The 23,012-nt window shown below is 31.3% G+C and overlaps 1 protein-coding gene across 3 annotated transcripts; it reads left to right on the forward strand.

Moving 5' to 3' along the window:
• Positions 1–12,404: 12,404 nt before the first annotated feature.
• LOC103503018 (histidine biosynthesis bifunctional protein hisIE, chloroplastic) lies at positions 12,405–20,152 on the forward strand. 3 transcript variants are annotated; one of them, XM_008467168.3, is made up of 6 exons: positions 12,405–13,012; positions 13,160–13,359; positions 18,222–18,467; positions 18,546–18,641; positions 18,819–18,970; positions 19,062–20,152. In XM_008467168.3, the coding sequence occupies exons 2-6, from the start codon at positions 13,219–13,221 to the stop codon at positions 19,273–19,275; spliced, it is 849 nt and encodes a 282-aa protein (XP_008465390.1). In that variant the 5' UTR covers positions 12,405–13,012; positions 13,160–13,218; the 3' UTR covers positions 19,276–20,152. The 3 variants fall into 3 exon arrangements, with proteins under 3 accessions (XP_008465390.1, XP_050946260.1, XP_050946261.1); XM_051090303.1 differs by lacking the exon at positions 12,405–13,012 and adding an exon at positions 14,355–14,468 and having other exon boundaries at positions 13,211–13,359; XM_051090304.1 differs by lacking the exon at positions 12,405–13,012 and adding an exon at positions 14,358–14,468 and having other exon boundaries at positions 13,215–13,359.
• The last annotated feature ends 2,860 nt before the right edge of the window (positions 20,153–23,012 follow it).

The following is a 23,012-nucleotide window of genomic DNA, read 5'->3' on the forward strand; positions in this document are numbered from 1 at the left end:
GAGAGTTGATACTAGTTATGGTTGGTTTGTAGGTCAAGAAGAGATCAAACCAATTTATAAACCTGAGAATTAGGTCATGACTGTAAGTGACAAAATGAGTTTCAAACTTGATTTCTAAACTTGTTTACTAGTTTATATTTAAGCATGCTTTGAGTAAAAAGTATTTTAGTTATAATTTATTTATATGAATGTTTTTAGAAGCAAAGGTTTGAGGTTTAAAAATGTTTGATAAAGTTAAAGGATGTTGCTGAGGTTACTTATGACATTTATAAAGTAAGCATGTTAGGCTAGTTTAGACATGTTGAGTTAGAGATTATGTTTCAAAAGCTTAAGATTTACAAAGCATGTTTGTTCTATACCTGAGACACATACTTATTATAACCCTACAGGGGAGGATACTATGCATAGAGAATTATTAAGGTGACGGTCTCAGAGGATGGTCTAATAGTATTGAGCTTGCTCTGCTATTAGACCTGAGGATTAGGGTAATTGTATTGTTTTAGCTTTGTCATTCCTGAGAATTAGGGTGATGGTATCAATTTAGCTCTACCATTTTCGAGGATTAGTTTAGGGTATAAAGAGGAAAAGAAAGTTTTTAGAAATTGTAATTTTATTTCTTTGCTAAAAGAGTTTGCTAATTATTGCTAATAGTTTACCATTGCTAAAGTTTGTTATTTCTCATCATTTGTAAAAGTATGTCGTTTAAAAGTTAGTCATTCACTGGGCTTTATAGTGTGTTTTCTTACTTTTCAGGTAGAGAACGTAGTCTCGACATTAGACTACATTTGTGTCTCACCCTAGAGCACCTTCTCACTAGGTCCAACATGTGGCATGAAGCCAGCCAACATCGTTCTTCTTTTAACGATACATGTCGATCTTACTTAACCTATAACTCTTATCCATCTCTCTCTTTTTTTTTTTTAAGTTTAGGCCTAAAAGTGCGAAAAAGAAAATGTCTCAAACTTGAAAACCTAAAACTTCATCAAAGATCTTTATGTTCATCCAACTAATTGATAATCTGTGAGTACAAGTCTTATATAGACATAACTAACTTCAAAGTCTCAACCACTCACATCAATACAAAACATAACTTAGAGGACTTACTAATCTATTACAAATAAACCACTGAATCCTTTACTAGATAATTACAATCTAAAATGAATAAAAGGAATGAGCTATACAAAGTTCAAATCAAAACTTGTAGCAGAGTAGGGGAATTTGCAATCAAGTGCCAAAACCACAATCTTTACCTGTGATGGAAATAAAACAATGCAGGATGAGCTATAAGCTCCATGGGTGACAACTTTTAAAACCAAAACATGTTAATGAAAACTTTGAGCAATAAATACGTAAACTTGGTAAAGAAATTTTTTTCTCAACTTAGCTTTCAACTCTCTTTTCTTTCTTGCTATACCTTGGATTTTCTTGTATCTACAGGACAAAACTTTAGGTATGGAAGCCTTATTCCTTGATACAATACCTACGAGACAGAACTCTAGGTGCCAGTAGTGTCCTATCTCTTTATAGCTATCATGAGATTGAATAATCTAGGCGTTTGTGGAAGCCTTCATCTCTTATCTAGTTTATGCGATGGAAACTCTAGGCATTTACTGGATACCCTCATCACACGACCTTTGTGCACAAGACAATCTCCCTCGTAGGGTTCCTATCAAATCAGAACATCTTGATATATAGACTAAAACATATTCAGAAATCTCACTTAAGTTAGCATGCTTATGTACAACTCTTGCATTAAGCAAGTCTCAAATCTAACTTTGCTTAAATAACACCTTTACTCAAATACTTTCAAAATGTAACATTCGAACACAATCTCATAAATTTCATGTTTAAAGAAACATTTCACAATTTGAATGCTCTAGAAATTTAACTCAATCATGCTTTCTCATAAACTCATTTCTAAACTTGAAACTCATGCTTTTTAAATAAATCATAAATCTAGTATAATACTTAAACTCAAAGCATGCTTAGAAACACAAATTCGTAAATCAAGCTTAGAAATTTATTTTAAATTCATTTTTGTCACCATAATTTTTTGCTAGATTCTTGGCCTATAGATTTGCCCGATCTCCTCTTACCTTGGAACAACAAGAAACTCCAGTTAACTTTTGGTTCCAACTCAAGGAAGCTTCTTTAACTTCCTCGCTTTTCCTTTTTCTACTGAAGAGAACTCTTTCTTACTAACCTTGATCTCTTTGAACTCTTAGATGGTCTTAGCTTGCTCAAGACCATTTCTACAAGGTTGCCCTAGCTCCAAATGAGCTCCTATATAGATTTAGAGTTCAAGATCAAAAGCCCTAACTTAGCAAATCTTGCTCTCAAGTTCCTTAAACAAAGAAGAGGAAGTTTGAACTTACTTGGATCTAAACCTTAGGATTTTAACTCTTCCTCTTTAGCTCAAACTCGCCAAACACAACAATTCTTCAGATAGCTTCACGATAAAAAAAAAACTTAAACTGAAGCTTGGTCGAATGGCTCTCTTGCTTGGTTCCAACACTTGCAAGCAAATCACAACTTCTCTAAACTTTTCTCTCGAGGTGAAAATGGTGAGAAATAAGAATCTATTGTACTTAAAAAACTCTTTGCGTCCGAAAATCTATCTGTCACGTATTTCTTTAGTGATCTCGATCGAGATAGTAAAACCCCAAAATCTATATAGAAACCTTTAAGACTTGTTAAGTTTTGGTAAAGGAAAAGAGAAGTTTAAGTCAAGTTTAGTTATCAAAGTTAATAAGCTAAGCAATCAGGCACATGTGTGTTAGCAAGGCATTTGAAGTCTTTAGGCATTTTGATTGAAGTGGGGCAGTAGGAAAGTAGAAAACAAAACCTTAGTGCATTTTAAGCTGTGGCAGATCGAGATAAAAGAAAAGAAAAAGCAGAGAGCAAATGTCAGGCCATCTCGAGGCTTTGGCAGCTCGAGATAGAGAATAGAAAGGGAATCATTAAGGAATCCCGAGTAGTCAAGTGGGATCTTAGATATGATTTAGGACAGAAGTATAATCCTGGGATAAACTTAGTGCTTGTTGGATTGAGATTTGAAGGAAAGAGAGAATTATAGAGAGTTATCAGGGAAATCTCGATGTTGGTTCAATCGAGATCAAAAGAAGAGAAAGGAAATTAGGAGATCTCGGGTATCTCAGACATGAGTCCAACCCGAATCATTGGTAAAAGAGGAAGTTTGAAAGGAACTCGGGGCTATTCTCAGCCTGTGTTTGATCGAGATTGGAGAAAATAAGGATTTAATTGGTAATCTTAGGTGATCTCAGGCCACTTCTAACTGAGATCATTAAAAAGTAAAGTATTCGGTAAGTTGGATTCCAGGTGTTAAACATACAAAGATTTAAGTTTTCGGTAAGTAGGAACGGACAGCTTAAGAGAAACTTCAGAAGTGACTAATCCAACTTAGGATTTGAATAAATAAGACTTCACATACACCATTTGTACGTTTACTAAAATTATACTTATGAGATTATAATTAAGTATGATTGTTGTGAAGTGTTGTTGGAGAAAGAAGTCAAGAAGAAGATCTTCAAAACCTTAAGGAAGAACATAAACGTCAAAGCAGTGAGTGACAAAATGATTTTAAGTTGATTTTCTAAAGATGATTTATTATCAAATTATTTAAAGCATGATTTATTGAATGAATGTTTAAGTACTGATTTATAGAGTATTTCCAAAGCATGTGTTTAAGCTAAACTAAGTTTCTGAATTATTATGATAAATCTATTTAAGAGTAAAGTTGAACAAGTGATATTTACGATTTCACAACATGAATTAAGTTAAGTTAAGTTAAGTTAAGTTAAGTTTTCAAAGTATTTAAGATGAAGAATGATTTAGCATGTTTAAGACTATACCTTCAATGATTCTAATATATATAGCAACCCCTCGAGGGATATTGCTTGAGCATAGAGGTTTCATGATAAAGGTATTCGGTAGATACTTGCTTTTTATCACTAGGACAGTTTAATGAGATGAGGGCCACCAGAGTGTCTCATATTCCATCTCATTATTTTTAGCTATAACGAGCGAGGGAACTACCGATGCCTTTTATTCCATCTCGTGAATATCATATTACAGGATGAGGGCCAGTAAAGTCTCTCATATTCCATCCTTGTGATTCTTATGCAGTTGAAAAGAAAGTTTGAGTTTGATATTTATGTTAAGATTTAAACTTAAAAATTTACGATTTCAAAAGTATGTTTTATAAAGTCGTCACTCACTAAGTCCGTTTGACTTAACCTTTCAAATATTTTATCACTTTCCAGGTATAGATTGTGTATTCCTTAGTGCAACGATTGTTGTTGCTAAAGCAATCAATTTAAAGATTTGTTAGGGTATTTTAAGGTTATATTTTAAGTTCGTTGTAAAGACAGTTTGTACTGTAATTAGATTGCAAGTTGTTAAGTTTAATAAAGTAAAGTGTTTATTACTTTTTCGTTGCGTTGTGTTTTTTTTCAAAGTTAAGTTTGATGTTGGTAAGTCTAAGTTCAAGTTTGTCTGCTCACTAGTCATTTGCTATGCTATCTCGTGGAGAGATACGCATTGAGTGTCTAGGCGGCACAGCCTCCTTGGATCACATAGAGTTATTTTAGGGCGGGGTGTGACAGGGATTGACACGAGATTCTTTGAGATCTTCACTCTTATCGACCATACATGTTTGAGAATTCTAAGATTTTCCTTTTCTCCCTCTAGTCTTGATCGAACACAATCCCTAAATGATCGAGAATACATCTTCAAACCTTTCTACTTCAACTCCGCTAGCAAGCACTAAGAGGCTTGCCTTAACTCCAAGGTTTTTTCTCTATTTTCCTCTTGCCCGAGACTTCACAAGGTGTTCGAGATTTCTTGCTTTAAAGCTTTTTATCTTGTCTCTCAGCAAAACTAGATTAAGTATTAGCACCTTTGTCCCGAGATTCCTCTTTCGGGTACTTGTCTCTCTTGACACACTCTAAAATGTTGTCCCGTGATATTTGACTTAGCTAGAGAATCTTGGGCAAATGTAATACTTGTATCTTTCATCTCCTTTGCTTACTAGAAAGTTAAAAACATAAGCTAAGAGTTTACCCAAGAGTCTCGCGCTAAGTCGAGGATCTTGGGATAGCATCTCGAGCAGATTGAAGTAAAGCAAGTGCCAGAAGGTGGATATTGGGATACAGAGTTCAAAACTTGGCCTTGTTCAGTCGAGAGAAAAGGCAGAGAAGACAAAAGTGAGAATCTCAGGCCAACCTTGAGAAATCTCAGGCGAGATGGAAAATAAAGAGCCAATCTCAATTCAATGGCAGAGGCATCTTCATGCGGGACTACTGAGTTAAAAGACAGTAAGGTTTAAAGATGTACTCTCGGTCCATCTCGGGGCTGTAGAGCCTAAAATGGAAAATATAAGGTTTTTTAAAGATGGTTCTCAGGCCATCTCAAGGCCGTGTTTGACTGAGACTAGAAGTAGAAAATGAATTTTAGGGTTCTTGGGCATGTCAAGCCAGGAAGAGCAAAGATCTCAATGGATCTCGTGTCGATCTTGGTCGAGATCGCTTAAAGATATGTGATGGACAGACTTTTGAAAATTTATATATCGCGAAGGCTAGCATTTTTCGGATGCAAAGAACATTTTAAGTACAATAGATTCTCATTTCTCTCATTTCTCGCCATTTTCACTTCAAGAGCAAGTAGAGAGAAGTTGAGTTTCCTTGTAAGAGCAAAGTCAAGGCAAGAGGTAGTTTGATACCAAGTTTCAATTGGGTGTTCAATCAAGAGACATCCATGAAAGGCAAAAGTGTTGGCGAGCTGAGCTAAGAGAGGAAGAGTAGAGCTTGAGGTTAGATCATACTAAGTTTAAGTTTTTTCTTCCTTGTTTAAGAAGCCTATGAGCTAGTTTGCTAAGTTAGGGCTTGTTGTTTTAAACTATAAATCAGCTAGAAGCTCGTGTGAAACTAAGGCAAACTTGAAGAACTGGTCTAGAGCAAGTTAAGACCACCCAAAGAGTTCAAAGAAATCAAGGTTAGTAAGAAAATAGTTTTCTTGAGTAGAAAAGGGATAACGTAAGAAGTTGAAGAAACTTCATTTAGTTGGAACCCAAAGTAACTTGATATTTTATTGTTATTTCAGAGTAAGAAGAAATAGGGAAAATCTACAAACCAAGAATCTCGTCAAAAAAGTTGTGAGTGACTAAAATGAATTTTTAAGCTTGATTTAAGAATTTATGTTTTAAAGCATGCTTTGAGTTTAAACATTTGAATATGCTAGATTGATGAAATTATTTACAAAGCATGAGTTTCAAGTTTTAAAAAGAGTTATGAGAAAACGTGAGTTAATTAAGTTTCTAAAGCATTCAAATTGAGAAATGAGTTTCTAAAGCATTCAAATTGAGAAATGTTTTTTAAAACATGAGATTTATGAGAATGTATTTGAATGCTCTGTTTCTGCAAATATTTGAGCAAAGAGATTATTTAAAGCAAAACTAGATTTGAGACTTGTTTAATACAAGAGTTTTTCATAAGCATGTTGACTTAAGTAAGTTAAAGTTTTAGCATGAGATTTTTGAATATATACCAAGATGTCTATACTGAATGAATGGAATTCCTAAAGCGGAAATGTATGAACGCCGTGCAAGTAAAATTCAATTTGTAAAACAAAAACTAAAGCCTAAGCATGATTCTATGGAGGAAAAGAGGAAAAGAAACTAACATTTGTAGAACCTTAAATAACTCTTCTTCTAAGCTTTTAAGAACACCACGAAGTCTTCCTCGTTATTCTCAAGGTCATAACCAACCGAGAGTTTTGAGCTTCTATAATTTGGTGAGGGAGAATCACTTTCCTTTTTGGAACAAAGAGATCATCCAAAATTTAGAGAGCAGAGAGATCAGATAGATACCACCTTGAATCTTTTGAATATTTTAACCATTAAGAGAGATAGAGGGAAGTTATCAAAGTTAACAGAACACCCTATCCATAGCATGTAGCATAACATAACATCATAACATGGCATGAGTATTAATCTTAACGTCCTTAATCATGTGATTAATATATCATCCATCAATATAAACATTAACAGTCATCAACAACATACTACCAGTCATCGTCATCAATCAATGTAATGAATTATGCATTTTAAATACCATCAATGCATAATCATAATTACATGTGGTCTCTTAAATTCAGTTTGAAGGTCTAGTAGGAGAATCTCTTACCTGGAGATTTTAGCCAAACAAAGTACTCCTTAGCTAATAGTAAAAATTCTTCAATTAACTTGATCCTAATCATAAAAGGAAAACTCACTATCTTAATTAATGAAATTAGGTTGAAACTAATTCAACCTTGATTTTGAAAAATCCAAGATTTAAATCTTAAAAAAATTAGTCATTTGAACCTTTAAAGAAACCCAAAAAGATCCAAAATTAAATTAATAAAATATTAATTTAATTTCATTAGCTTACCAGGGTTACTCAAATGGAGGTTGAAAAATTCTCTTATCCGAGATGGAAAAATTCATCACTTTAAATCCTCAAGCTTTCAAAGAGACCAATCTTAATTACAACTGGTGAGACGGCGACAACAGAGGGTTATCTTAGAGAAGAAGATGAAGAACCTTTTTCTCTTTTCTTGACTTTCTAACTTAAGCATTCCAATGCTATTTATAGACCCAAATAATAACAATAATATTTATTATTATTATTTCCTTTTCTTTTTAGGATATATATATATATGTATATTTATAATACCAAATATATACATATATCTTTATTTCCATTATCTTTCCTAAATAAATGCACAAAATCTTAGGCATTTATAACCATTAATAATAATAATAATACTTTTTCATTATTATTATTTTTCTCTCACCAAAATCTATAATAAACATATATATTTATTTAAACCATTATTCTCTTTTAAATAAATATATATCTTTTTCGTCTAATCAAATCAACCATCTCTCTCCTCATGAATTATCTTCTTTTCCAAACAAACATAATTATATTTCATCATATAATTAACTTCATATTTCCAAATTATTAATTAAATATATATATATATATATATATATATATATATATATATATATATACTCAATTAAATCCAATTTCACCCAAATCAACTTTTCCCTCCAAAATCTCAAATTAACTTAAATCCTCAGTTATTTTAATCAATCAAATCTTTTCCAATAAATCACTTATAACTTCCAACACCAATTATCTTAACCCAACCATAACAAATTCACTCCATAATCAATATTTAACCTTCTGCATAATAATTAATTATCTTCCACAATAATTAATTATTATTTATCTTTCTCCAAAATAATTATCCATTTACAAATAATTATATTTTTCCAAAATATAATTATTTTACTTTTTCTCCCTTAATAAATATCCTTTCTCCAAAATAGAGTTATCTTTTCCTTAAATAATTATATTTTGACAAATATCTTTTCCTTTCACATAATAATTATATATATCTCCACATATACATATAATTATCAAATCTCCAACAAACTTTCCACCCCACAATTTAATTAAATAACATCTATAATTATTTGATTAAATTCAATTTCAACAACATTAAAAATCCACAACTTTACTTAATTCTCTTAACTTACCATTTAATCAAAAACTTAACAAACACCACATGCCAAAACCTCTAATTAATTAAATATTCATCCAACAAATATTTAATTAATTTCAATTCCCATATAAATCAAATAATTCTCATTAAATGAATTCAAAATAATGCCATTAAATTATTTTAATTTTTGGGGTGTTACAATCTTTGAACAACTTGGGATACTTGGCTCTCATGTCTTAATTAATAACAATTTCTACCAAACTCCATAACCTTTAATTAAATATACACACCCATGTATATATATTTAATTAATCCAACACAAAACACTAAATATATTCCTTAACTTCGAAGTTCACTTAATGTAATACCCATAATAAGTTCCCTAAATTTATGGGGTGTTACATTTATAATTTTTTTAAATATATTTAACTTCTCTCGATGTCGTTGTGTACGTCGTCGGGGGAGGTTTATAATTTTTTTAATTTATTTAACTTCTTTTGATGTCGTTGTGTACGGTGTCGGGAGAGGTTTATAATTTTTTAAATTTATTTAACTTCTTCCGACGCCGTATATAACGGCGTCGGGAGAAGTTTATAATTTAAAAAAATATATTTAACTTCTTCTGACGCCATGAATAACGACGTCGGGAGTTTCCCTTCAAAACCCATTTTTCAGATCTGTTTGACAAATCTAAAAGGGAGCCAAAAAAATGAGAGATAGAGAGAGAGAGATTTCAAACTTCCGAAAGAGGAAAAAGATTTATGTCGCCATCCACCATTCGGTCTTCGGTGTCAATCTCCGTCGTCTGATCTTCACATTCATCTGCCGCCCCTCGCCGACAGTAAGTCAATCTCTTCTCTTTTTTTCTTTTATTTTTGTTGTGGTAAGTCAATCTCTGTCGTTTAATCTTAACATTCGCCCCTTGCCCCTCGTCGCCCCTCGCCGACGGTAAGTCGCCATCCACCATCCGATCTTCGGTTGTGGATTTTGTTATTGTTTTTATTGTTCTTTATGTTTAAACTATGTATCAATAATGTTGATTGCTAATTTTTTCATTCGCTTGTTTAGATCTCATTCTTGGTTTTGCAAACAAAAAAAAAAAAAAAAAGAAGATCTTTCGATGCTTTATTTTATGTGTCGGGAGATCCTCTCTCGACTCATTTTCCCCGATGGGGATTTATGCATCGAAAAAGGATTTTCCGACGCTTTTCATATATCTTCCGACACTTTTGTGCGTTGGAAGACCTCCATTTTCTTGTAGTGCTAGTTGCACATGGTTTTTCACAAGGACCTAATATGATTACAAGGAGACATATGATTTAATATTGGAAGCAATCACATTAAGATTTTTAATTGGTCTGACTATGTTTGAAAATTTGGACATGCATCTTATGGATGTAGTCACAGTATATTTATATGGATCTCTTGATAATGATATTTATATGAAAATCCCAAAAGGATTTAAGATACTTGAAACATATAAATCAAGTTCTCGGGAACTATATTCAATAAAGTTACAGAGATCATTATATGGATTGAAACAATCAGGAGGAATGTGGTATAATCGCCCAATAGGATATTTGCTTAAAGAAGAACATCAAAGTAATCCAATACGTCAATGCTTTTTTATAAAGAAATCAAAGTCATAATTTGTTATTATAACTGTATATGTTGATAATTTAAATATAATTGGAACTTTGAAGAGCATTCAAAGACAATAGAATATCTTAAGAAAAAAATTGAGATGAAAAAACTCGAAAAAACAAAATTTTACCTTGGCTTGCAAATTAAGCATTTAGCTAATGATTTGTTTATCAGTAAACTTATACATGATTTTTTAAAAAAAGATTTTATATGGATAAAGCATATCCATTAAACATTCCAATGCAATTTCGTTAACTAGACGTAAAGAAAGATATATTTTGACCTTTGAGTTGAGAATGAACAACTTCTAGGTCCACAAGTACCATATCTTAGTGCAATTGGTGCACTTATTATCTTGCTAACAATATAAGACCAAATATTGCATTTTGATAAATGTACTAGTTAGATACAGTTCTTCTCCAACAAAAGGACATTGGAATAAAGTTAAGCATATACTCCGTTATCTTTGAGGAACAATTTATATGAGTTTATTTTATCTTATCCACACTAACTTAGATCTCAAACATGTTATCTATTCACGTGTGAAGGAACTGCTATATCATGACGATTAGTGAAACATACCATCATAGCAACTTTCTCAAATCATGTTGAGATTCTTGCAATGCACGAAGGAAGTTGAAAATGTGTATGACTAAGATCGATGATTCAACACATTTGTGGAACATGTAACTTGTCTTCTAGCAAAATTCTTCAAACGATACTATACAAAGAGATCATGACATGTGTAATAACTCAAATCAAATGAGGTTATATCAAAGGTGATAGAACAAACATATTTCACAAAAGTTTTTCTACACTCATGATCTTGAAGAAAATGGCGACATCACAATACAACAAATTTGTTCAATGGATAACCTGACAGACTTATTTACAAAATCATTATCTACCCGCAACCTTTGAAAAGTTGGCGCACAACATTGGAATATAACAACTCAGAGATCTCGAGTGATGTGTCCATGAGGGGGAGTAAATTATACTTTTGCAAGTATATATGAAATATGTACTCTTTTTCCTTCAGTAAGATTTTTTTCCATTTAGGTTTTTTCCTAATAAGGTTTTAATGAGAGATATTTCATGTATGGGCATTTAGCCAAGTGTTCATATAACCTAGAGTCACTCTCCCTCCCATCCAACTCCTATGACATGTGTCTTGAATATGCATTAGTGGCCATGTTTTCCACCCCATGCTTGCCAAATTATCTACAAATGGTGGCTTTTGGTGGATTCTACAAGCCACACACATTGGCTAAAATCCCAAAAAATTTAGAGAAAGTGGAATGTATTAGTGGTTTTCTTAAAGATATTTTTCATTAGTTTCTTTAATTTCTTTAATTATTTATATATTATATTTATTTTAATATTTTATTTCTCCAAAATCCATGATCCGATTTTCCTCATATTTACAATAATATTTTGAGTATACTAATTTTTTTAAATCAAAGAATTATATAGTAAATACATCTAGATAATTTTTATATTACCCTATTACCTTTCATTTTTAAAGGGTAATAGGTAGCAATTTTTAGAATAATTATTAAGTATGTAACAATATTTTAAAAAAATTACAAATATAATAAAATCTATCAATGATAGAGTTCTATCATTGATAGACTCTTATGATTTATCAGTGATAGACAAACATTTGCTATATGGTCTATTAGTGACAGACTCCTATCATTGATAGATTTTTATAGATTTTGCTATATTTGCAATTTTTTTAAATGTTGCTACATACTTAATTATTTTGAATATAATTGTTACATTTGTAACTATCCCATTTTTAAAATGTCACACATCTTCATAAATTATATTTTTTTTGGATAGTTGCAAATATAACAAAGTCTATCACTAATAAACCATGTTACAAATATTGTTAAATCATAAGAGTCTATCGACAAATTTATCTCTAATAGACTTGTTATATTTATAACTTTTTTAAAATGTTGCTATATACTTAATTATTATTTTCTGTCCATTCCACGATAAAAACCCTATTTTTTTAAGTACAAATTTATAAGTTATTGTTAATGTTCATACACTCTAAATAATAGTTATTATTTGTTAAAAATATATATTTTCTACTTTTATAATTTATGATTTCTCGAGAAATTTCCTTAATAGTTAGTTTAAACCTTCTCTTGTCTCACTTCTCGTTTTCATTTCAATTTTCTTCTTTCCTCTCTTCCCCCCTTCTCCTCCCATTTCTTCACCCTTCTCCACCGGCCTCCAATCACCGCCACTGCCTCAAGCCCACGTCCTCAACAGATAAAACCGACATAGTACGTTCTCTCTCGTCATTAATTATGACCTTTTAACGAGCTCCCTCCGCCTCTGACTACCCAGAACGCCTTCCAACTACAACCATGGTCCTCCTAATTGATGAGTTTGTTCATTTTTCCTTCATCGTAGTAAAATTCGGCCGGCGTCAGAGGGGGATAGCTTCTGAACGAGAATCATCCAATTTTGTTCATCGCCATCATGGGACTGTGTGCAGAGAGAGAGAGAGAGAGAGTATCAATTTGGTTTAGCCCATCCTTTTACGTTTTACCCCCATGGATTTAGGGTTTCTAAACCCATGGGCTTGACTTTTGATCCCCAAGAAAGCCGAGCCCAACTAACTATATTCCAAGCCCACGCTATTCTAGGGTTTGTTTTTTTTTTTTTTTTTTTTAGTTTTTCATCTTCTTCAAATGTCCCAAAAATCGTTGCAGCTGCGTCTATCCCTTCATTTCTCTTTACTTCTTTTCGATTATCCTCTTCTGTGTTCTTATAAGTGAGTACTATTTTTTTTTTTCACCATTCACTTAACACTCTACTTTTCTTTATTTATTATTATTGTTATTTGCTCGTGATTATTTCGTTTTGGATCTATCTTTTTCATATTCTTAGTTTTTGAAGTTCTTTGTGGATGCATTTACAGATTGGATCCTGAGGTTTTTTCTTCTAAGAAATCTTGAAGGAAAATTCTGCCGTTTCAGAATGTGGACAAGTGGATGCCAGTCTTTGACATTTTCCATACGTGTTTATGTATACAGCAACTTTAGTTCCGAGAAGCATCGATGGAATCCTGTTTTTGCTTCAACAAACAAATCGGTGGTAGACCTCTCATTACCAGCCAAGGTACTTAATTTTCGTAAACTATATATGTAGGGATGTTCTTAAGATCAAAATGAACCCAGTTTAAAATGATATCAAACTGAACCCAGTTTAAAATTATAAGGAAATTGAACGATCAGAACCGAACTGAACCAAAAGGTTCATATTACATATGGTATTAAACCCGTCCAATTTGCTTATGTTAGTTTGGAAATATTATGTTATTAAACTATTTAGCTGCAAATATGATTTAAAAACGTTATGTTGGAGGGGTTGATATATATTTTTATACAATTTTATTGAAGAAAAAAAATGAGTGTACTTTTTTATATAAATATACAATAAAGATTTGCTATACAATACGTTGATCCATATATATTCAAACAGACATATATAGTTATTTATATATATTGAAAGTAATTAACTACCCATGGAGAGGCTTGAGACCTGGCGTCCAGTAGGTGCTGAGGGCGTGAATGCCACTATTGTAGTTACTTTGTTAGTTTGTTTGTTATAAATTTTGATTTATGAATTTTGATATGCAATGTAGTTACTTTATTGTCGGGGAATATATTTAACCAGTAATTTTACTAAATGTTAATGTTAAAACTTGTGTGGTTGTGCAAGCCTGTGGGCGTTGCACCTTATGCTTTGTGCTAATGAAACACTGTGTTATTTTAAGGCCCTAGATACGTATGATATTAGTTGTGGGTATTCTTTTAAAGAAAAAATTTTACCAGGCTCAGTGAGGAATCTATCTTGTTTATTGGTAGGGACCGTTATATGTCTGGAAAAAGAATTGGGGATATTAGATCAATAATTTCCCCAAGGTGTTCATCGTTGCTCGATAATTTTTATTATTGTTATCCGACCTACATCTGAACTCCACATTCTATAGAATCCAACTCAGTTGAATTCACTGTATTGGCATATTCTTGCATTTCTTTGCTTGATTTATTCATTATGCATGTGTTGTTGAGTTATGTCTATTTTGATTAGAAGGCTGCACTTTTGAACAGAAGGTTGCAGAAGTGCAGCTAATTCATGATTAATATTGCACTGGATAGATGGGGTCGTGCTAATAAACAAGGTTCCATAGATTCCATTGGATATTCGAGACATGTGCCAATAAGGTACAATTATTTTATGATGGAGATGTAACCATGACTGTTGTCACTTTTGAATGCAATGTTCATAAATTTCTTTGTACACCGTATGTTGAAGAATTTTTCCAGACTTAATAAGGAATCTATCTTGTTCATTTGATAGGGTCAATAACATGTCTGGAAAATGAATCGGGAGATTTGATCAAAATCTCTTGAAGGTGTTCATCGTTGCTTGATAATACTTGTTTATTATTATTTGAGCTACATCTGGACTCCACATTCTATACAAGTCAAAACTCATTTGAGTTGATTTTATTGGTGTTTATCCACATTCCTTTGTATGATGTTTTGCTGTCTAGAATATGTTTTTATGAAAAGGAAGCTGCATGTTCATTTTGATTTTTCTTTTTTGAAAATAGGTATTTTGATTGTTCCTTGATTTAAATAAGAACAAAATTATATTATTTCAATCTAGTATAATTGTTTTTGTTGGTGTTTGATTAAGAAGTATGGATGCGTTTGTGTTTGACACTTGTTGGACGCAAGTGTGTTGGAGATGTATAAAATACTTGATCAGCAGAATAATGTTGATAGCAATACGTTTTAAGTGTGAAATATGTCATGAAGCTCATATACTTCATGTTAGCCAGAGAATTGATATCAAATTTGTAACATATCCACCCTTCTTACTCTTTTAATAAATTTATCAGTAACAGATACTGATACGTCCAGGTAGTTGCTGGATGTGTGATACACAATTTAGCACATTTTTTTTTATTATTATTTTTTAATTTTAATAAGATATAAATTTGCTCTGTGTGAAAGAGACATGCCATAAATTTTTTAAATAAATAGAAAATCAGCTCATCTAATCTTCCCCAACCAAAAGTTAAGCAACCTATCTAAGAAGCCCACGATCCCAACTCAAAGCTAAAAGAACAAAAGCAATCAAACTAGGGGCTGTTTGGATTGAGATGAGAACAAGAGATTGCTGGGAATTAAGAATTTTTGTTTGATTGTGCAAGAGCATGTTATTAAGAATATATGGGAATTTATATTTCATTTGTAAATTAATCATGGAAACTTTATTAAATTTTAATGTATTAATTGATAAAAAATAAACTCAATTCAAAATTTTGAGAAAAAATAATTATTTAACAACCAATAATAATATTGATTAAATTATTAATTACAAGTTTTTGTAAAATGATAAATTTCATGAATTTATATAATTTTGAAGTATTAATCAATAAAATAATTAATCTATTCTCATTAATCAATGGTAAACAAATTATAATTATTAGAAAATAAATTTGTATAATAATAGTTATAATGATCATTATCTATAAATATAATTAATTAATTGATATTTTTATTGCATTGATTCTTTATAGTTCATTCAAAATAAGTAGTATATTTGTGTATATATAGCTAATTATTAAATTAAAATAAAAGTGAGTATATATTGAATTGGAGTAAAGTAAATTCATACGCTATAATTTTAATTTTCATGTAATTATCTGAAATTTATTAACTGTAATCATATATAAAATAAAAGAATAAAAAAATGTATTAAAAGAGTAAGAAGGGTGGATATGAAGAACATCCATCATTTTTGGATGGGTATTCATGGATGCATGGGAATAGCTTGTTCTTAATGTTTATCCCTTGCTCATTTCCATCCTTATACCCATACCAATTCCCTCAATTTAAAAGGTCGTGGGTTCAATACAAAAGACCACCTACTTCTTACATTCCTTGACATCAAAATGTTGTAGGTTTTTAGTATTTTGATGTAGGTTTTTAGTAGGTTGTCCTGGGAAATTTGTGGAGATACCTAAGCTTGGACACTTGTGGATATATTAATAAGAAACTCTAAAATCGACTGCAGAGGAGAAGAGAATCTGGGAGGAGGGGAAGGTAGAATAAGGGAGGAGGCTGGCTGGTTGCTGGGAGTGAGAAACAATTTTTATATTTTTAGGGTCGGGGTTTTATTTTAGTTGGGGTTTGGATCTTATTCGTCGTGGGCTTGTTTCTTCTTAAATAGATTCTTAGTTTTCTTCTTTTAGATGTCATTCTCTTTGTCTTTATTATTATTATTTAACAAAAGCGTCATTTTTAATAACCAATAAAAAGCTACTTTTAATTATTTTGACTTTTTTGAAAAATAGTTTTAAATATTTTTTACTAGTATTTTACATAATTAATGAAAAACATTATTTCATTTATATTTTAAGTGTATATTTATTTATTTATATTTTTATATATAGTGCGCCTTTGCCAAAAAAATACTTGTGCTTTTTGTGGTTTGGCACCTAGGCTCTCGAGGGCTATTATGCTTTAGTTCGCCCTGGCATTTTCAAACACTGCATCATCATTGAAGCAGAACCCTGATTAAATACAAGCTTTTTTTATATATTTTGTGGAAGATGGACCAACCATATATATCGGAGTTCAGAGAAGATGACTTTTGCCTACTCCCACACTGAATAATACATTAGGTAACCCGACATTTGTTTGGTAAATACATCTATTATCTGTTTAGTGTTTAGAGATGGTGCACTCAAATCCTTTTCTTAGACACAAGATCTCGTACATAGGAGGTGTCAAGTTCAATCTGCTTTGTTTCGGAGTGCAAAATAGGGTTGAAGTAAGGAATGGATAATTCATTTAACAAGGAACGAATTCATACAACTTATGTTGCAACTAATGCAAGACAATGGTATTCAACCTCAATGCTAGAACTTGAATTTGTAGATTACTTCTTTGAACCCCAAGCAATCAGATTACTCTCAGCAAAACACATAATCTGGATTATTCTAGATGTCATCTGGATAGAAAGCCCATTTGGCATCGACAAAGCCAAACAATGTCATATTGTCACGACTTTTAACAATAATTTATGGTTCAGCCACCCTGAATAGGTATCGTAAGAATCTCTTCATCAATTGCCAGTTCAAAACAACATGAGAGGCCTATTGTGAAGCATCCAACATGTTTATAATAGATAAACATCATGAAAAGACTCTCCATGTTTAGCCTATAGAATAGGACCACTGATCATAGGAGTAATCAGTTTAGCCTCATCCATTTTTGTTCTATGCAATATGTCCATTATATATTTTTACAGGGATAAAAACATCCCACTATTCGTAGGATAATATACTTCAATTCCTAAGAAATAACGGAGCTTACCAAGATCTTTAGAGCAGATGTGCCATATAAAGTATGGAGTTTATCAATTTTTGCAGATGAACTCATCATAGCTATGATATCATTAGCATACACCAACATTATAATAAGTTGCCAGAGTTGTGTCAATAGAATTTTTGGGTTTGTTATTTGATATAGCAAAAGGAAAACACATTTCATGACGCTTGTGTCGTTGAGAATGTGCTTTTTTTTGGAAAGTACCATGTCTATTTTAATTCTTCATTTTTAAAGATGTACATTTTGATAGTTTGAAGATTAAAACAAAATAAACTAAAGTTCAGGATACAAATGAGATTTAAAGCAAGTTTTATCTTAAAATCTCAATCTAAATATACAAGTATATATATTTTATTGAATTCTTCTATTTTTAGTTGTTAAATCGTTCACATATTCCTTTTCTTATTCTGAATGATCCATCATGGAATATTTTACTTCAAAGATTCAATAAATTTGAGGATTGGTTCTGCTACTTTCATCTATTGTTGTGTCTCTCCTAGTTTTTCTTTATTCTGTTCTTCTAATTAGGTTGTAACATATAATCAACTAATATTGCACTATATGTTTCAGGTTGAAAGGCTATTAGATGGCCTAAAATGGGATGACAAAGGTCTGGTAGTAGCTACAGCTCAAAATGTTGACACAGGAACTATATTAATGCAAGGATTTGCAAACAAGGAGGCTGTTTTGAAAACTGCATCCGAACGCAGGGCTACGTTCTACAGCCGATCACGATCTCAACTGTGGACAAAGGGAGAGACCTCCAATAACTTCATAAATATTCATGACATATCCCTAGACTGTGATCGTGATTCTGTACGGCTCGTAACTTAAAACTCAACTTTGCGGTGATCACTATGCATGGCTAACTCAGTTTTAAAATCCGATTGTTAGATAATCTATCTTGGGAAGCCTGTTGGGCCTGCTTGTCATACTGGAACTGCCACATGCTTTTATACATCACTAGATGATTTGATAGATGATCCACAGGTCAGCATCAACATACTTGTTTTTGCTTAATGTGGAGAATGAGAACCTCTTTGGATTGATTTTCTAAGTGTTTGTAAATTTCTTCTTTGCACTTGTAAACACTTATCTAAACATTTTGAAAATCAATCCAAACACATTTGAAGTTTGCTAGACTTATCTGTTTGATAATTCTTGTAGGGTGGAAAGCATAAGTTGGCGTTGTCCACTTTGTACTCATTAGAGAATATAATCTCCCAACGCAAAGCAGAATTAGCATCTTTCCAAACCGGCAAGCCCTCTTGGACAAAACGTCTATTGCTTGACAATAAATTGCTCTGCTCTAAAATTCGGTATTTGTGTTTGATATCAACATTCACTTTTTGCTCCATGTAGTTCTAGTTTTTAACATGGGTCAGTGTTTGTTACAATAAATATCGACAGGGAAGAAGCAGATGAATTGTGTCGAACAATGGAAGAGAACGAGGGTAGGTCTCGTACGGCCTCGGAAGCAGCAGATGTGGTGTACCATATCCTGGTTTCTCTAGCAGTTCAAGAGGTAAAGTTTGAGGAGGTTCTTGAACATTTGCGTGAGAGATTTTCTCAGTCAGGTATAGAGGAGAAGAAAAACCGGGCACCAAAAGTTACCAAGGATTAAGAATCCGTCGACATGTCAATATATTGGTAAATTGAAGGGTTTAACAATATTTCAGATCATGGGTATCTCCTCATCTTTCATGAATACTTGTGGAGCATGCAAAAGAAAAAAAAAAGCATCTATTTAGTCTAATATATATTAACTAAATACTAATAACAATATTAGGGGGAAGATTATAACTTAATTGGTAATCTACATATATATATATATATTTGTTTTGACTTGTAGAAATAACCGTCAATATTTTATGGATACATGGGATGTTATGTTCATAGAATTGAAATCCGAAATCTATATCGACATCAATATTTTAATCCTTGGCTATTATTAGTATGCGAGGATTAAAATATCAATATCGATATTGATATTAAGATTTTAATTTTACGAATATATCAATTGATATTGGTGGATATTCTTCCAAGTCAAAAAAATTATATATTTTACTTTTAGACTAAATAGATGACATTCAGTTCTTTTTAACCATGTTTTATGAGGACTTACAAGAGATATATATGAGATATAAATGGATGTGTAGTATTGTTATTGAACACTTGATTTACAGATATATTGACATGTCGACGGAGATTTGATTATATGGTAATGTTTGTATGATGAAGAGGATCCGCATAAGTCTTGTGTTGGGAAAGCTTGAACAAGAGTCTGGTGGGATGGAGTGAATTTTACATCCCAATGTTTACTTTGGAAGTCTATCAAAGTCTTAGATTGCCATAATTTTCTCTTGTACGTCTTGTAGCTGTCGACAGAAATTAGATCTCTGTTTCTTTCACATGTACACTGTTATGGTTTTATTATAATAATTACAACAATATCTATTACTATTAGAGATTTTATAATAATAATTATTATTATTTTATAATTTTAAGCTCATGATTATTACATGTATGACTTTAGAGTTGAGTTTTTCACCAAGTTAGGATATGTTGTAAAAAATTATGAATTGTATGCAAATTGTGTATCGCAAGAACTTCTAATAGTTCATTTGAAGCTCTCTCTTGGGTTTAATATCAATGGGTTGATTAAATAAAATAAATAATTAAGATTGATATCTATAAAACATAGAATATTAAGGTTAAGGATATTTATTTTGTTCTTCAAGAAGGTGCTCACGTGCTTCAAGCAGGCTCCCCTAAATTATTTATTTATCACTGTTACATGTCTTAATTGAGAAGAATGTATGTTGGATGTTTTACTGTTTGTAGGTGGTTGCATTTATACACAATGTGTTATATTCTATTTTTTTTGTATCTTATGTCACATGTACTTTTTTAATCACTAAATAGTTCATGTTTGCACACATATAGACTGAATTTCTTACCAATTTTTTCTTTTAATTTTTTGTGAGATTGTTGGGTGTATTTTAGACAATAGTTAAATATTGATTAATCAATTATATAAATAAATTGATGGACATCCTTTCAAAACGTCTGCTTACATTTGGTCGTTCTTATTGCTAACTTGAAGATAATTATGTTTCTTTTGATTTGATAGTCGCAATAATAACATAATAACTAAAAAGAGCTTCAAATACAATATCTTAAAATAAAAAATTGAAAGGTTTTTTATTTTCTAAATTATTCATTTGAAAAGCTAATATTTTGATTTGTTGGATTTTTTTTTTAAAATTGAATCTTCAACTTCATTACTTGGTTTGGTAATAGGTGATTTAAAAGATGACAATTTATGTAAGACTTGTACCTGAAAAATCCCACAATTTTCATATAACATTCACATTCAATTCCATATTGTAACATCAATCTCATTGAATTCCATAATTTAACCTGTACCATAATATGTCCTATAAATAGAGGAGTGTGGTACCTTTGAACTACAATTGAGTTCAATTGTCTTCTCTTCTTCCTCTCTTTTCTATTTTTCTTTTGTGTTCTTATTTAGTTTTTTGTTCTTTATTTCATAACACGTTATCAGCACGACACTCTATAATTTTATTATTTGCAAAAGGTAGGTTATAATATTAGTTTGTTTTTATGGTATTTGTGAATAGTGCATGAAACAATCTATGTATACATCATGCATAGTTTAAATGTTTGAGAATGTAATATTTTATACCTATTGCATGTTGTAATTTTACATATTACGTTTATATGGTTATTGTTTGTTAAAAAAATATTTTTAGTTCATGATAAGATTATGATTTAGTTCATCTTTAATCTTTTTATGATTTATGTGATTGTTTACGTTTTGTTCTTATATCAATTATTTTAAGATCAATATATAGTTTATGGGTTATTTATAATTTGTGTTTATAATTTAGTTGTTTACTTTCTATTAGTATAAGTTTTATAATTGTTTTTATGATTTAAATGCTTTTATCAATTTACTTAAGTATGTTGTAAAATTAACATTTTTGGTGTGTATTGTTGTTAACTTTTCATAATATGTATATGTAATTTTTATTTGTAATTTTAATTATTGTACATTAACATGCATGTTTTGAATTATTATATATGGGTTCTATTGGTTTTTGTATCATGTGCATAATATGATATTTATCTAAGGTGTCTTAGAATGCATGTTTGACATGTTTATTAAATTTCAAATATAAGTTAGTTTATTTGTTCTTTGTTATAGTTTTACCATGTCAAGTCTTACCAAATTAGAATTTCTAGCTCTTGATATCAATGGTGATAATTATTTATCATGGGTGCTTGATGCTGAAATTCATTTGGATGTCATGAATCTTGGAGAAACGATTAAAGAAGGAAACACGACTTCAAGTCAAGAAAAGGCGAAAGTCATGATTTTCCTTCAACATCATCTTCACAAGGGACTAAAGATTGAATATCTTACGATAAAAGATCCCTATGAACTATGACAAAGTTTAAAAGAAAGGTATGATCATAAAAAAAAAGTGTGATTCTTCCTAAAGCTCAATATGATTGGATGCACTTAAGGTTGCAAGATTTTAAATCAGTAAGTGATTATAATTCCGCATTATTTAAAATTTGTTCAAAATTATTGTTATGCGGAGAAAAAGTTACTAATGAAGATATGTTAGAGAAAACCTTTTCAACATTTCATGTCTCGAATATGCTCCTGCAGCAGCAATATCGAGAAAGAGGTTTTAAAAAAGTATTCCGAATTCATATCATGTCTTCTTGTGGCTGAACAAAATAATGAGTTATTAATGAAAAACCATGAATCTCGACCAACTGGAGCAACACCATTCCCTGAAGCGAATGTTGTATTTTTAAATAATATTAATGGTCGTGGTCGAGGTCGTAGTTGTAATCATGGCCGAGGTCGTGACTGTGGTAGAAGAAGAAGTAATTATACTTTACGCGGTAATAATCATTTAGATTTCAAGAAAACCACACATGATGATCATAGAAGGAAGACTCCACAAAATAAGAAAATTAAAAGTGGTGAAAATCAATGCTTCCGTTGTGGTATGAATGGTCATTGGACTCGTACTTGTCGTACATCCAAGTGTCGCGACGTGATCGCGACGCGGAGCGGCTGACATCCTCCTTTCATTTAATCTTTAATATTTAAAAGATTTGGAGTCGGCACCAATCATATTAAGGTGTGATTGGTCACCACAAAAAAAATTGGTCTATTAAAGATTTGGAGTCACCACATGTAACAGTTTTCATGTACCTTTACAAGGTAAACACTACTCTCCTTTAATAAAGAATGTATAATAAATAATTATTTAAATCAAGCTTTTCTTAACAAATCAGTATTGTGATTGAATC

The sequence above is a fragment of the Cucumis melo genome, chromosome 9 (assembly GCF_025177605.1).
Source record: "Cucumis melo cultivar AY chromosome 9, USDA_Cmelo_AY_1.0, whole genome shotgun sequence".
NCBI lineage: Eukaryota > Viridiplantae > Streptophyta > Magnoliopsida > Cucurbitales > Cucurbitaceae > Cucumis > Cucumis melo.

Bases quoted from the DNA above. Each gene is read 5' to 3' on its own strand.
- LOC103503018 (XM_008467168.3), top strand. From the start codon at position 13,219: ATGTGGACAAGTGGATGCCAGTCTTTGACATTTTCCATACGTGTTTAT. The intron at 13,360-18,221 runs GTACTTAATTTT...TATATGTTTCAG, and splicing joins ACCTCTCATTACCAGCCAAG to GTTGAAAGGCTATTAGATGG. The intron at 18,971-19,061 runs GTATTTGTGTTT...AAATATCGACAG, and splicing joins TTGCTCTGCTCTAAAATTCG to GGAAGAAGCAGATGAATTGT.